We start from the raw sequence: 13,001 nt of genomic DNA, 5'->3' as shown, positions 1-13,001 counted from the left end.
CGCCTGCGCTCTTCACACGCCTCCTGCAGGGCATGTTTGGTAAAGTTCCTGCATGCAGGCTGCCGCCAAGCAGAGGGAGTAGCACAGCTAAGGAAAAGGGTAAAAAAAAATGGCGGACGGCGTTGTTTGGCGACCCCTGTGAAATGGTCGTGCGACCCCAAATGGGGTCGCGACCCACAGGTTGAGAACCGCTGCTCTAGAGTGCATATCAAATCATCTGCAAATGCTTGCAGTTTGTAGGTGTCATCTTTTATTTTCAATCCTTTAATTTCTGGATCTTGCCTAATGTTTCTATTTAAAACTTCCAAAGTTAAGATAAATAGCAATGGGGATAATGGACATCCTTGTCTTGTGCCTTTTCGTATATAAAAATTCTCTGTGTAATCCCCATTTACAACTACTTTTGCTGATTGTTTCTGATATATTTTTTTATATCGTATTTATAAAGTTTTGACCAAAGTCCATTGTTTTTAGTTGTTGAATCATAAATTGCCAAGAAACATTATCAAATGCCTTTGGGGCGTCTAAAAATACTAGTGCCAGTTGTTTCCCTGGATGAAGTTCATAATATTCCAATGTAACTAGTATTACCCTCAAATTATTTGTTATTTTTCCCTTTGGCAAAAATCCATTTTGATCTGGGTGTATAAATTCAATCAAAAATCTTTTCATCCTCTCAGCTATTATTGAAGTGAAGATTTTATAGTCCACATTCAGTAGTGATATCGGTCTATAGTTTTTGATCTGGGTCAGATCTGAGTCCTCTTTTGGTATCAAAGTAACATTAGCTTCTGTCCATGTATTTGGAAGTTTTGCCTCCAATAGAAATTCATTACATACATTTTTCAATGGTGAACTTAATATATCTTGTAAACATTTATAAAACTCATGTTTTTATCTTTTTATTGCCTCTGTCAATTCCATCACTGTTATTTTTTCATTTAACATAGTCTTAAAGTTTTCTGGAATTTTGGGTAAATTATTTTCTTCCATATATTGAGTCATTTTCTCCCATGGAGTTTCTTCCTTGTCATACAGTTTCTCATAGTATTCTTTAATTATCTTTTTTATTGCTTCATTTTAAAATTGTAAACAGCCTTTTTCATCTACTAAATTGTTTATCAATTTTTTTCCTGTTTTTTAAGTTTATAAGCTAACCATCTTCCTGGTTTGTTTGCATTTTCAAAAAAGTTTTGCTTTGCCCTTTTAATTTGTTGTGTCAATTTTTCTGATTCTATTAAATTTAATTTATATTTATTATTTCCATTTGTCTTTTCAATATTTTCTTTTTTGGGTATATTTGTAGTTCAAGTTCTAATTTTTTAAATTCTTCTCTTAACAACTGACATTGTTGTCTCTTTTCTTTATTTTTTTTCGCCATGTATGTTATCGCTATGCCTTGAAAATATGCTTCGGTTCTATCCCATACATTTTGTAATGTTGTATCTTCTTTTTTACTTTCTTTGAAGAAAAATTCCATTTCTTTTGTTGCTAAGTCTATAAATTCTTTCTTTTTTAATATAGATTGATTCAAAGTCCATCTTGATTTTTTCTGCATTCCTTTCTACACCATTTTTAAGGGGTTATGATCTGCCCAAGTACCTAATTCTATTTCAATTTCCTGCATATTAACCCTTAATTCAGGTGTCATCCAAATCATATCAATTCTGGACCAAGATTTATGACTATTAGAATAAAATGTGAATTGTGATTTTCCTGGGTTCATTTCTCTCCAAATATCTTGTATACCAATTTCCTCTATCATATTGAAAAAAATCTTAGGTAATCTTTTTCTTTCTTGTTTCCCTGATTTACTGCTTTTATAGTCTAATGTCCCGTCTACTATTTCATTGAAATCCCCAACTAAGTATATATTTTGATATTCCATTTCTACTATTTTTCTGTGAAGGTTTTGATAAAATTCTTCTTGTTTATTATTTGGTGCATATATTACTATCAAAAGTATCTGTTTTTGATTTAAAAATATTTCTACCATTAATATTCTTCCTTCATCTGCATGAATCATTTTGGAATCTATTGTCTCTTTGACATATATAACTACTCCTCTTTTTTTTGTTGAGCTGATGTATAATAAAGTTTTCCAAGTTTTGGATTTTCCAAACATTTATGGTATTGTTTTTTTATGTGTGTCTCTTGCAAACAAATTATATCAATGTTTAATTTCTGTAGTTGTTTGAAAATTCTTTTCCTTTTTGATGGGAGGAATTCAATCCATTCAATCCACATTGTTTCTATAATGAAAAAGTCTCACATCAGTGTGCCATGGCAAGGATCTCACAGCTCTAACTGATTTAATGTACAGACACAAATTTAGCTATTATGGTTTTGGACTTTTTCTAAGAGGTCAGAAAGCCACTAAACTCTTTTGTGCAAAAAAAAATACAAGGCAATGCCACTTTGTTTCTCCCAGACAAATGCACAGCCTTAACAATAAAACTGAAAAGAACCTAGCTAAGTGGTGTTTAAACCAATTAAAATGCAATACAAGAAATAAGTACATACAGCAATCAAGAAAAATTATGTTGTTAATATCAAGTGACAGGAATGACCAGATGTTAAAATGACCAGAAAATGGGACCCTTCACACACCTAGGACCCCAGGCATGGCCACATAACCAAGTCTTCAAGGTGTGATGAAGCAGGGTTGGTGCCATCCTAGTCTCTGGAGGGAGAATGTCCTTGAGGGCAGGCACCACAGCAGGCAAGGCATGCTTCCCAGTCCCCACCAGCCAATAATCCTTGGCTCACAGGTCCTGTAGCAGGCCCACCCAGCTAGACTGAATCAGATGGGCAGAAACAACTGGGAGAAATTGGTCCCTCAGATAACCTGGTCCCAAGAGGCTTTGATGTGATAACCAGCACCTTGAATTGCACTCGGAAACACACTGGCAACCAATGCAGCTCACAAAGCAGTGATGTTACATGTGTTGAGTAACTGACACCATTTACTACTGATTCAGTTGCATTCTGCACCAGCTGAAGCTTCAGAATGCTCTTCAAGGACACCCCACCCCCCAATGTAGAGCATGTTGCAGTAATTCATACTGGGTACTTGGACAAGTCAAGAGGACACAAGTGACAACGAGCAAAGCCTTCTGGTCCAGGAATGGGCACAACTGGTACAAAATGCAAAGATGTGCAAAAACCCTCTTAGCCACAGCTGCCATCTGCTTTTACAGCAGGAGTCATGAATCCAAGTCCCCCCTCCCAGATTGTGCACTGGCATCCTGTGGGATAGTGCCACTCCACCCAGAACTAAAGACGGAGACTGGAAGGCCCAAATGCCCAAAACCGTTCAGATTTGCTAGGATTGAGCCAATGCTCACTGTGATGAATTCAGGCCCCTAAAGCCCCCAGGTACTGGGACAGGACATCCACAGAATCACTCAGGCAGCCTGAGGCAGCTGCACCAAATGTGCTGTGCATTTCCTAGTCAGCCTGCAGGTGAATTCCAGAATTGCTCCCTCCAAGGAGGGACCAGGTAACCCAAAACAGCTGGGCAGCTATCTGCAGACACAATAAGAGTGGGGCCCTTGTCGCCATGCAAAAGGCTCTAAGAGTGGCTCTAGCTTGTGCTTGAGCATCCTCACTTTTTGTCATTCACCAGCAGTGCACTAGGCACCTCTTCATCCTCTTCATCTGCCTTCGCTCATGCATAAACCATGGAGAGTTCCAGGGCACAGAAGTTGCAGCCACTCTTCCATTTCACCAAGATTTTGGCCAACTGCGTTGCAGACCTTCTGCAACAATGCCAAGCTCCTTCTGTATCCAATCAGCTCCATCAGTCATCTGGCCGATCTAATATTATGGCCAACTTTGTAAGAAAATAGGTATAGATATTTGAAACTGAGCAGAAAGATAAGGCTTACCTTATCCTTAAAATCTGTATGGTTCTGAAGTATTGCTCTGTGATATGTAGCCGTCCTTACAAAATCCTGCATCATATTCTGTTGTTGAGATAAGCATCCATAAAACTAGAAGGAAAAGAGGAGAAATGTAATTGCTACAATTTGCCCATAGCAATGTACAAAATAAGAATAAAGTCTTTCCTGCAGAAACCCAAGATAGTGCCCTAAATTGCAATAAATCTGGGAAATATTGGTGATGAAAAAATCATAGCCACTGAACACTTTATAAAAAAATGATTACGACATAATCTTATAGCATGTGTTAGTCTTTTCTGTTGTTACAAGAATGGTGTTTTTTTTCTGCAACAGGTTATCTTAATCCCCCTGGGAAATACTGAATATATTGCTAGTAGGATTAGGAAACAACAGCTGTCTACCTGAAAATACTGAGCTGCAGAGGAGTCTTCTGTTCTCTGACTGAATACAGAATGTTCCTTATTTATCTTCCTACAGCTTTTCAGGGCATTTGAAAACATGTTATATTCTGAAAAAGAAAGAATAAAGTTAGACTACATGCACATTACATGCAAAACCAAAGCAGGCAGGCAACACAAATGTAACTGAATTATTACCACGTTGATCTTTATTCTGCACAAAATATAATTCTAAATTCTAGTAAAATATGTCAGAGCTGTAGATAGAAATTATATTGTCTGCTCTTTTCTACACAATTCCGCCCTTACAATAGCTTTAACTGCTGGTTTCAATTAATGAAATGATATTTTGCCACATTTTCGTACAGCTCAAAAACCATAAGAGGGCCTAGACAGTGTTTCTCAACCTTGACAATTTTAAGGCATGTGGACTTCAACTCCCAGAATTCCACAGCCAGCAATGCTGGCTGTGGAATTCTGGGAGTAGAAGTCCACATGCCTTAAAATTGTCAAGGTTGAGAAACACTGGCCTAGGAGGAAGCAGATATATCTACTCCAGGCACTAATAGGAGGAGGAGCAACAATCATTGCAGCTAGAAGCCATGTTTCCCATTAAAATATTCAACTGTTTCAATTTTTAACCTACAGGTAGTCCTCGGCTTTCAACCATTCAATTAGTGAATGTTCGACGTGACAATGGGACCGAAAAAAACAGGCTTATGACCGTTTTTCACACTGATGACCATTGCAGCATCCCCATGGTCACGCGATCAGAATTTGGACACTTGGCATGTAGTTGGTCCATCCCAGGGTCATGTGATCGCTATCTGCAACCTTCTGACAAACAAAGTCAATGGGGAAGCCAGATTCACTTAACAACCATGCTACTAACTTAACAACTGCAGTGATTTACTTAACAACTGTGGAAAGAAAGGTGGTAAAACGGGGCAAAATTAACTTAACAACCCTCTTGCTTAGCAACAGAAATTTTGGGCTCAATTTTGGCCATAAGTCGAGGACTACCTGTATTGACAAGCGGTGTTATTTTTTTCCCAACATCCTGAGGTGTTGTCTCTAGAGACAATGGCTTATTTAAAATATCTGTAGCAGAAGGTCAACTGTCTGAACTTCACTGAGGCACTGATACAAGGTACCATCAAACCAGGTGTTTTATACTCCTTATAGCTAAAGAAAAGTGACAAAAAAGTGGCAAAAGTCTCCAGATCGTTTGCACCGCTGAGCAGACCCAAAGTTCTGGTGCTGGCTCCAGAAAGTCTGCCTGGTGCAATTTCTGGAGCTCCTAGCAAGTTGGAAAGACATGAGTTAGTATATATTTTTTTCCTTGATAACTAACTCTCTTAATATATATTCAAGAAAATCCTTTTTGGCATTTCACCATAGTTTGACCTACAGATAATCCTCATTTAACAACCACAATTGGGACTGGCAACTTAGCCATTAAGTGAAGTGGTCCTAAGTGAAACTACAGCTGGGCTTATTATGATCTACCTTTGCTTTAGAAATCTGTGAAGGTGGTAAAGGCAAAGATCAGTCATAAAGTTACTTTTTCATCACTGACGTAATTGCGAATGTTTGCTAAATGAGGCAGTTGCTAAACAAGGATTACCTGTATGTCTCTGAATCTTAAAGAACCTACTGGCCCTCAGGTGGCATAAGAGGGCAGAAGCTGAGCCAAGGCATTTTCTTCCTCTGGGAAAGTGGTATGGGTAGCAGGAAGTATTAGGTAACCCATAATCAGAAGTTCCATCAAGGGAGTCCTAAGGGCGTGATCAAGAAAGGAGAGACGTTTCCTGTCATCTACCAATGTGTGTACCCTCTTTTCGGTTATTCACTCTAGTCCGTCTCTATAACTTAATCCTGAGGGAATTATTGAAAGCAATAGCAAATATTTTTTTATTTTTATACCTATTAATATTTTAGACTTATCACCCGGGCAACAACTGTATTAACACAATAATAGAGAAGTGAATGTTATATATTCTGTGATTTATTTTTCTAGCTCCTAGCGTACTACTATATTTATTTGCTTCACCCTGTTTTTGCTTGCTTTGTTCTTTTAAATTTTGCTAGTGATGGACAAAATAAATATTATTGAACTGGACTGAATGGAAAGCAACAGAAACTTACTGCTTCTCATGTGTCTCTAAATATGGTGCAAAAGCCAAAACTGACCTTCCCTTCCCTTCTCTTGGTGCCAGGACTAGTTAAAAAAAATTCTTCAGAAGAAAATAAGTAACATCCATCAATAACCACTGGCTACCAAGGCAAGATAAATGTATAGTTCCATCTGCACATTTATATTTATTTCCATAAAATTTCTGAAGCCAGCATTAACACAGAAATTGGTTTTCTTGCTGAACATTTAGACTATTGTGGGAAAGTATATTGTTAGTAGAAGGTAGGCTGCACTTTATTGCTTAAATTGATCTAGATGGATAGCTTTACTTTGCAAAAAACCTAACTCTTACACATTCGACACACTAAAAATCTATTTTATGGCCAGCAGTTTGACGCTATTCAGATGTTGCACACATGTTACACAGGAAGCAGAAAATGCTACGTATGATTTACTGCTGTCTAAATGGTAGAAACCGGATGCTGGAATATAACAATCCTCTGTATGAATTCAGGACAGACTAACAGTTGTCAAAATAAAGAGAAAAAAAACAGGAGGTGGAAAATTTAAAACACAGTAAGTCTCAAGCAATGCATAGTGATGCAATTCTCAAATAAATCACCAGAAATATTCCATTATAAAAAAATTAGAGGACTGTAAACTTTTTTTGGGGGGGGGGTGTTTGTGTGTCTGTGTCTACATCTGTGTCTGTGTATGTGTGTGTAAATGACTTCAGTTAGGCATTAATATCACCATATTTTGAATCTACCTAACTATAATTACCAAATGATTAAATGTAACGGAAGAACTCTGTATAACAAGACAATGAGAACTACTGATTTAGGTAAAAGGTACACGTCTTTGTTCCCAATTTTGTTTTTTTTCCAAAGTTTCTTCTAGTTTCATAAAATAGTTTTGACATTTCTGCTGTGCTGTGCTGTGCTATGCTATAGAATAAGCGGTATCTCAACAGTTGTGGCTGTCCCATCGCTGCAGGTTTTTTAAAGAAGAGATTGGACAGCCGTTTGTCTAAAATGGTATAGGGCAGTGATGGCGAACCTTTTAGAGACCGAGTGCCACCCCGCCACCCTGCCTACTGTGCCCCACCCCACCCGCCCGCAGGGCCACCACTACCTACACGGCCCACCGCAGCAGATCACCCAGGCAGCCCTGCAGCGCCATGACAGCCATGCCCTCTGCGCGTGAGGGGGTGCGAGGACGGATTCTTGTCCCTGCTGCCCAGCTGCCATGTCCTTGGCTGCGCTGCTCCACATGGGCAGTGCCCGGGGATGACTCTCCTCTGGGGGGGGCTGCTAGTAAGGAAGAGGCTGTGGGGGGAGGCGGGGCTGGGGCGACGGCGCATGTGCCCACAGAGAGGGCTCTGAGTGCCGCCTCTGGCACGCGTGCCATAGGTTCGCCACCACTGGTATAGGGTCTCCTGCTTAAGCAAGGGGTTGGACTAGAAGACCTCCAAGGTCTCTTCCAGTTCTGTTATTCTGTTTCTACACTATACTACACCTTGATGTCTGAAAAGCATTTTTCAATTGTTGTATATTTTATTTTATAATGCAAAAGAGCAAAATATACATATAAAACTAATTTGGCCAGTTAGAATTTTTAGGAAAAATAAACAGTTATTATATTTTATGCACATGAATATTTATTATGTGTATATGTGCATGCCTACATATGCCTATATGTCTGAGTGTTTATATTAGAAGATCACTACAAGTAAAGCAGAAGTTCTATCACACAACTTAAGAAGTTGCCATCATTATCAAGAATGATGATTTAGGAAGAATTTGTTAGTTTCTAGAGTTGCAAGCTTGTCTTTTTCAGTAAAACAGAATGGAGTAACACTATCGTAATTCCAATAGCTCATGATATTTTTTTTAAAAGAAGGGTACATAAATTATAAAAATTGTGATGCCTATTTCACGGGTGGCAAAATGTTTTGAGGTAAAAATGCTTCAAGGTCATTCTAATTTCATTAAAAATGTTCCATTGGTGAAATGGTCTGTTATGTCTGTGAAAGAAATGCAAACCATTCAAATCTCCATTTCACAGGTTAGACCACTTTTAGTAATGTCAGAAGGACATTGCAACATCCTTGGTTAACTATCAGAGCCTCATGCTTCTGGCAAGGCTACCATTTCATGATTTGAGCTTAAAGTATGTTGAATACTTTTAATATTAATATAACCTGAGAATATATTTTTCACCTATTCCACCTTCAAGCTACTCCAATCTTTGGGCTTCTGAAGCAATTATATGAGCCTTACAAATGATGAAAATGCTTTAAATCTGCTTTCAAAATTTTAAAAACTTTCTCCTATTGCTCTCCCTCTTAAATATTTTGTATTTGAGCTTTATATGATAATATATATTTACATGGCACATGTAATAAAATACTCTTCCAGTGTTTTGACATTGAAAACACCTATAGTAAAGCTGGAAAAAACAGTAGGGAGAAGGGAGAATAAAGTTAACCCTTTTTAAAATAGTCCATAACTCAACCCAGAACATCCTAAAACTAGTTTTCCATCAGATCACATTAATGGTTGCCTGTATTATTTCTCTCCTAACATGGATATTAACAATCGGTTTAGGAATGTGCGTGATCAGAACAAAGCCTAACTGGGAAAGTTTTAACCATCTATTTCTGTGGCTGCTTTTTAAGCAACAGAAGAACGACCACCGAAATAGAGTTATGTGCAATGCAGAGCAGCATTTAGTTCTGAGATAGTCCCATACTATAATTGTAGTCTTTTTTTTTTGCATATTTGAAACATTTCCATTTTACAGTCCTCAATCAAATAGTGAGTAGCAAGTTGGTCTAACAGATCTAACACCTGAGAATCTTTGACAATGAAGGCCTAGAGCTGACCTCAACAAATATAAGACCAAAGGAAACAAAAATCTTCAAATATATATAATATCCAGCCACTTACCAGAATGTGACGTGAATTGTAGTAAGGTGCTGTTGTAACCAAGTGTTATCAAAATGGACTCTTTTCCTACACGGCAATATTCAGTATCTTTATTAACCAAGCATTTAAATGCACACACACCATCAACTGCAGGAAGAAAAAAAATATTTATAACAAAAACACATGAATATTTGTGTTTATTAACAATATATAACATTCTTTATTGGAAGGTTTTTAAACTTCAGTTGGTAAATACATAGCCACGATTTACATAAAATCAATTAAGACAGAATAAGGCTGGAAAAATGGGGTTTGCTCATTTGCCTGTTGCATAATGTTGCATATTACAGAAGTCTCTCTCTCTCTCTCTGTGTGTGTGTCTCTCTCTCTGTCTCTGTCTCTGTCTCTCTCTCTCTCATTACACACACACAGACATGATAGTTCTCCCCAACATATAAATTTATTTATTGAATGCACACATACAGTACTTTGATTTAGAAGAACGTCAATGCAGTACAATATGCGTGATGTAGGATATAATTGCACTGAGGTATATGTGCTGAAAAAATAACTGAAGATATTTGAATGAGATACACTTTTTTCCATATTGGTTGTAAAAGCAGACAATCATATCACATTTCATGCTGTGCTTGCCATAATAAAGGAAAACAAACATCAAGCTTTTTAAAAAATGAACTGCTACAATATGCCACTAGTGTCAGATATTCTTATCAAAAGATAAAATTTTAAAATACACATTACCACAACATATGCAAACATCCCTCACATGCTATGTTTCATTACATTTGATAGTGGAACTTTCTTCCTGTATTCTATAGAAATTCATATTCTACAGAAATTCAGCTTAATCAAGATAATAACTTTTTCTCATTACATATAAATATTTAGTACAGAACTCCTTTATTTCTAAATGAAATCACTGTAATTTCTTCCCTTTGTAAATTTTATGTAATTTCAACAGCTTTAGTTTTTTATGGCAAATTATAAAAAATGGATAAACTTAAAAATGATCACATACAGTAAGTAAGTGCTTTTTCCTTCAGATTTGATATTTTCCAATAACAGAATTATCATTTCTTGTTCTTTAATTCCTTTGATTAATCATTATTGAATCAACATGCTGCTATCACTTCTCAGGAAACAAAAAATAGAAAGCGTTTCATAAATCATCTAATTAAGCCTTGCAATCAAGGTGCTCCAGTGATAATTTATAGTATAATCCTCTCATGTCTTTTCAAAAGTAAGCCCCCCAGAATCTCCAGGAAAAATATTATAAAACATTCTTTGACCACATTTGTAACAGTGTTTGCTTACACAAGTGCACACACAATGTTGGTGGACTAGATTCTTTGGCTCCCTTGAAAGAGTTCTTGGAATCTCCATCCAGACCCCATAAGCACTCTGCCACACTTCTAGGGAAAACTTTTGAGCTCGTCTATCACTATCTATTTTACTACTTCAGAGAAGAAATCTGTTTTTGCACTGGTTTATTTGGGAGAAGGAAGTTGGCAGACCACTTGCTCTGCTTTTCTCTGTAGCTGTCTAAGCAGGCAAAATGATGACCATGGTCATCTGACCATGGTGGTTGGTTGGTTGCTTGGAGACATTTCATTACTCAACTAGGTAATGTTAGTGCAAGTGAGCATGGGGTTTCCTTCTGTTTATGTGCAGTAGTTAGCCAATTTTGGTGAGGGTGGACTTTCTGTCTATCAGAATGAGAGGATTAACAGGATATGATGATGGAATGATTAAGATCCCTATCAGAATGAATGTGCTCCTTTTCTAAGAAATGCAATTCTTTATTGTGTGTATTTGAGCTTTGTGCCTTGGTTACACCTTGATGTACACACACAAGTAGACAAGGTGTAATCAAGGCACAAAGTTCAAATACAATCAAAAATTATAACATGCATCTAGCTTCAGACTTCTCTATATTGCTGCAATTTTCTTGAATTTTCCACCTAAGATGCCTGGGGATTTGGAAATTGGCTTACTTGGCTTGGAGCCAGTTCCTTCCATGAGAGAAAAGAAGAAACAAAGATAAAATGGAGCTGCTTTTTCCTCTTTTTAAAAGCTTACCTAAAAGGGGACTTTTTTCCACTCCTGATTGGCTGAATTGTGTTTGATTTTCCCATGGTTTTATTCCTTCTGCCCACTACTTATACTGCCAAGTTAGTTTTGATTGACAGATCAGATTTAGGGTCACTTTAATTCTTTCAGGTCTCAACTTTTACAATATTTACTACACTAATAAATCTTTTTAAAAAAGCCAATTACAGTTCCCCAGTGATAAAAGCTATGGCAACGTAAGCATACATAAAACCTTAAAGCACTTACGTTAGGAGGGCTTTCCCTCCCCATGACACATATGAAAAGAGGGCTTGAAGCCTTTAGTTATTACCAATGTAATAGAATACAAATATCTGGTCACAGGATATGTGGATGAACTTAAAATTCAAAATCATTCTTTAGGGTTCAAACTTTGCTCTGATGATACCACTAAATACTTTTGAATGGCTTTAGTGCTAAGGCAGCAATGGGGACAGCTTGTGTCTCTTGCCAGAAGAATTATAAAAACTGGAATAAGAAAAAAGAGGGGCATTGAGGAAGGATACTTCCATCTCTCCAACAGCCTCAGAAGAATGCTTGGAATCTACAAGAAGATGTAGCCCAACTTGCTTCAGAACAATAGCAATATCTTTAAGTTGTTGGCTTGTGATATTAGCAATGGATGACTGAGAATCTTCACTGACATATTGCCATGCAATTTGAGGGGGGAGAACCCTGAGGTTGGTGAAGGAATACTCCTAAGAATTTTAGGCACATTCCAACAACTCTCGGCCTACTCAGATTCCCCTAAATCAACTTGTTCAGACTGAAGAAACTGCTTGGATGGGCAGCGAAAAGTCTCAAACCAACAAATAAGTTCAGTTGCCATGACTTAACTTCCAGATAATTCAAGCTGGATAACTGAGGATATTCAATGACAACAGTAGCAATAGATAAAACCACCCAGAATTTGCATTGGGGTTTTTATTTCTAGGTGTGTGTGTGTGTGTGTTGTGTTACGGTTTACAATCTTGCTCTCTATAAACTTAAGCCTTCCCTTATACTTAAGCCTATATTCATGATGTCATCATTTTTAAAAAATATTTTAAAAATATTTTAAAAATCTTCTCGTGACCAGGATTACTTTGAACTCTCTCATAATCAACTCTAAAATTTGGGGACAGCATTCTTTATTCATAGCAGACCACCCCCATCTAGTGGCCTGTCAAAGGTTCTGTGTTTTCTTTGTCATTTTTTAATTAATTTTCACACTGCTGAATTATTATGATCTGACAATATTACACCGACAGTATGCATTGCAATACCTGAAATTAAAAACAGGTTATGTACATTTCATTAACCCATGTATTAGCAATAATGATTTCTTTCTGAATGTACTGCCTCCTAAAAGAGGAGGAATGGTTGATTCTTCTACCTTTCATTCCATGTGTGATGCAATTATCTTAGTCTATAAATGAAAACTGAACTTTGCCCAAATTAATGTGTGATTCACTGCCTCCTTCAGAACAACAGAAAGATGGGGCATTTCCCCACTGTCTTA

The 13,001-nt window shown here is 37.2% G+C and overlaps 1 protein-coding gene across 1 annotated transcript in view; it reads right to left on the bottom strand.

The window, feature by feature from the left end:
- Nucleotides 1-9,976, bottom strand: part of LOC107294989 (histone-arginine methyltransferase CARM1) — a 41,498-nt gene extending 31,522 nt beyond the window's left edge. Inside the window, exons 1-4 of the mRNA XM_029285747.1 lie at nt 9,859-9,976; nt 9,392-9,517; nt 4,307-4,413; nt 3,891-3,995 (exon numbers count right to left, since the gene is read on the bottom strand). Of these exons, the coding sequence (XP_029141580.1) occupies nt 3,891-3,995; nt 4,307-4,413; nt 9,392-9,517; nt 9,859-9,976 (456 nt within the window). The remainder of the gene's footprint in view (nt 1-3,890; nt 3,996-4,306; nt 4,414-9,391; nt 9,518-9,858) is intronic.
- Nucleotides 9,977-13,001: the final 3,025 nt, after the last annotated feature.

This window comes from Protobothrops mucrosquamatus, unplaced genomic scaffold (genome assembly GCF_001527695.2).
Source record: "Protobothrops mucrosquamatus isolate PMUCROS unplaced genomic scaffold, P.Mucros_1.0 scaffold2176, whole genome shotgun sequence".
Classification (NCBI taxonomy): domain Eukaryota; kingdom Metazoa; phylum Chordata; class Lepidosauria; order Squamata; family Viperidae; genus Protobothrops; species Protobothrops mucrosquamatus.
The sequence above is the reverse complement of the archived record's forward strand: the minus strand, read 5'-3'. Positions and strand labels throughout refer to the sequence as shown.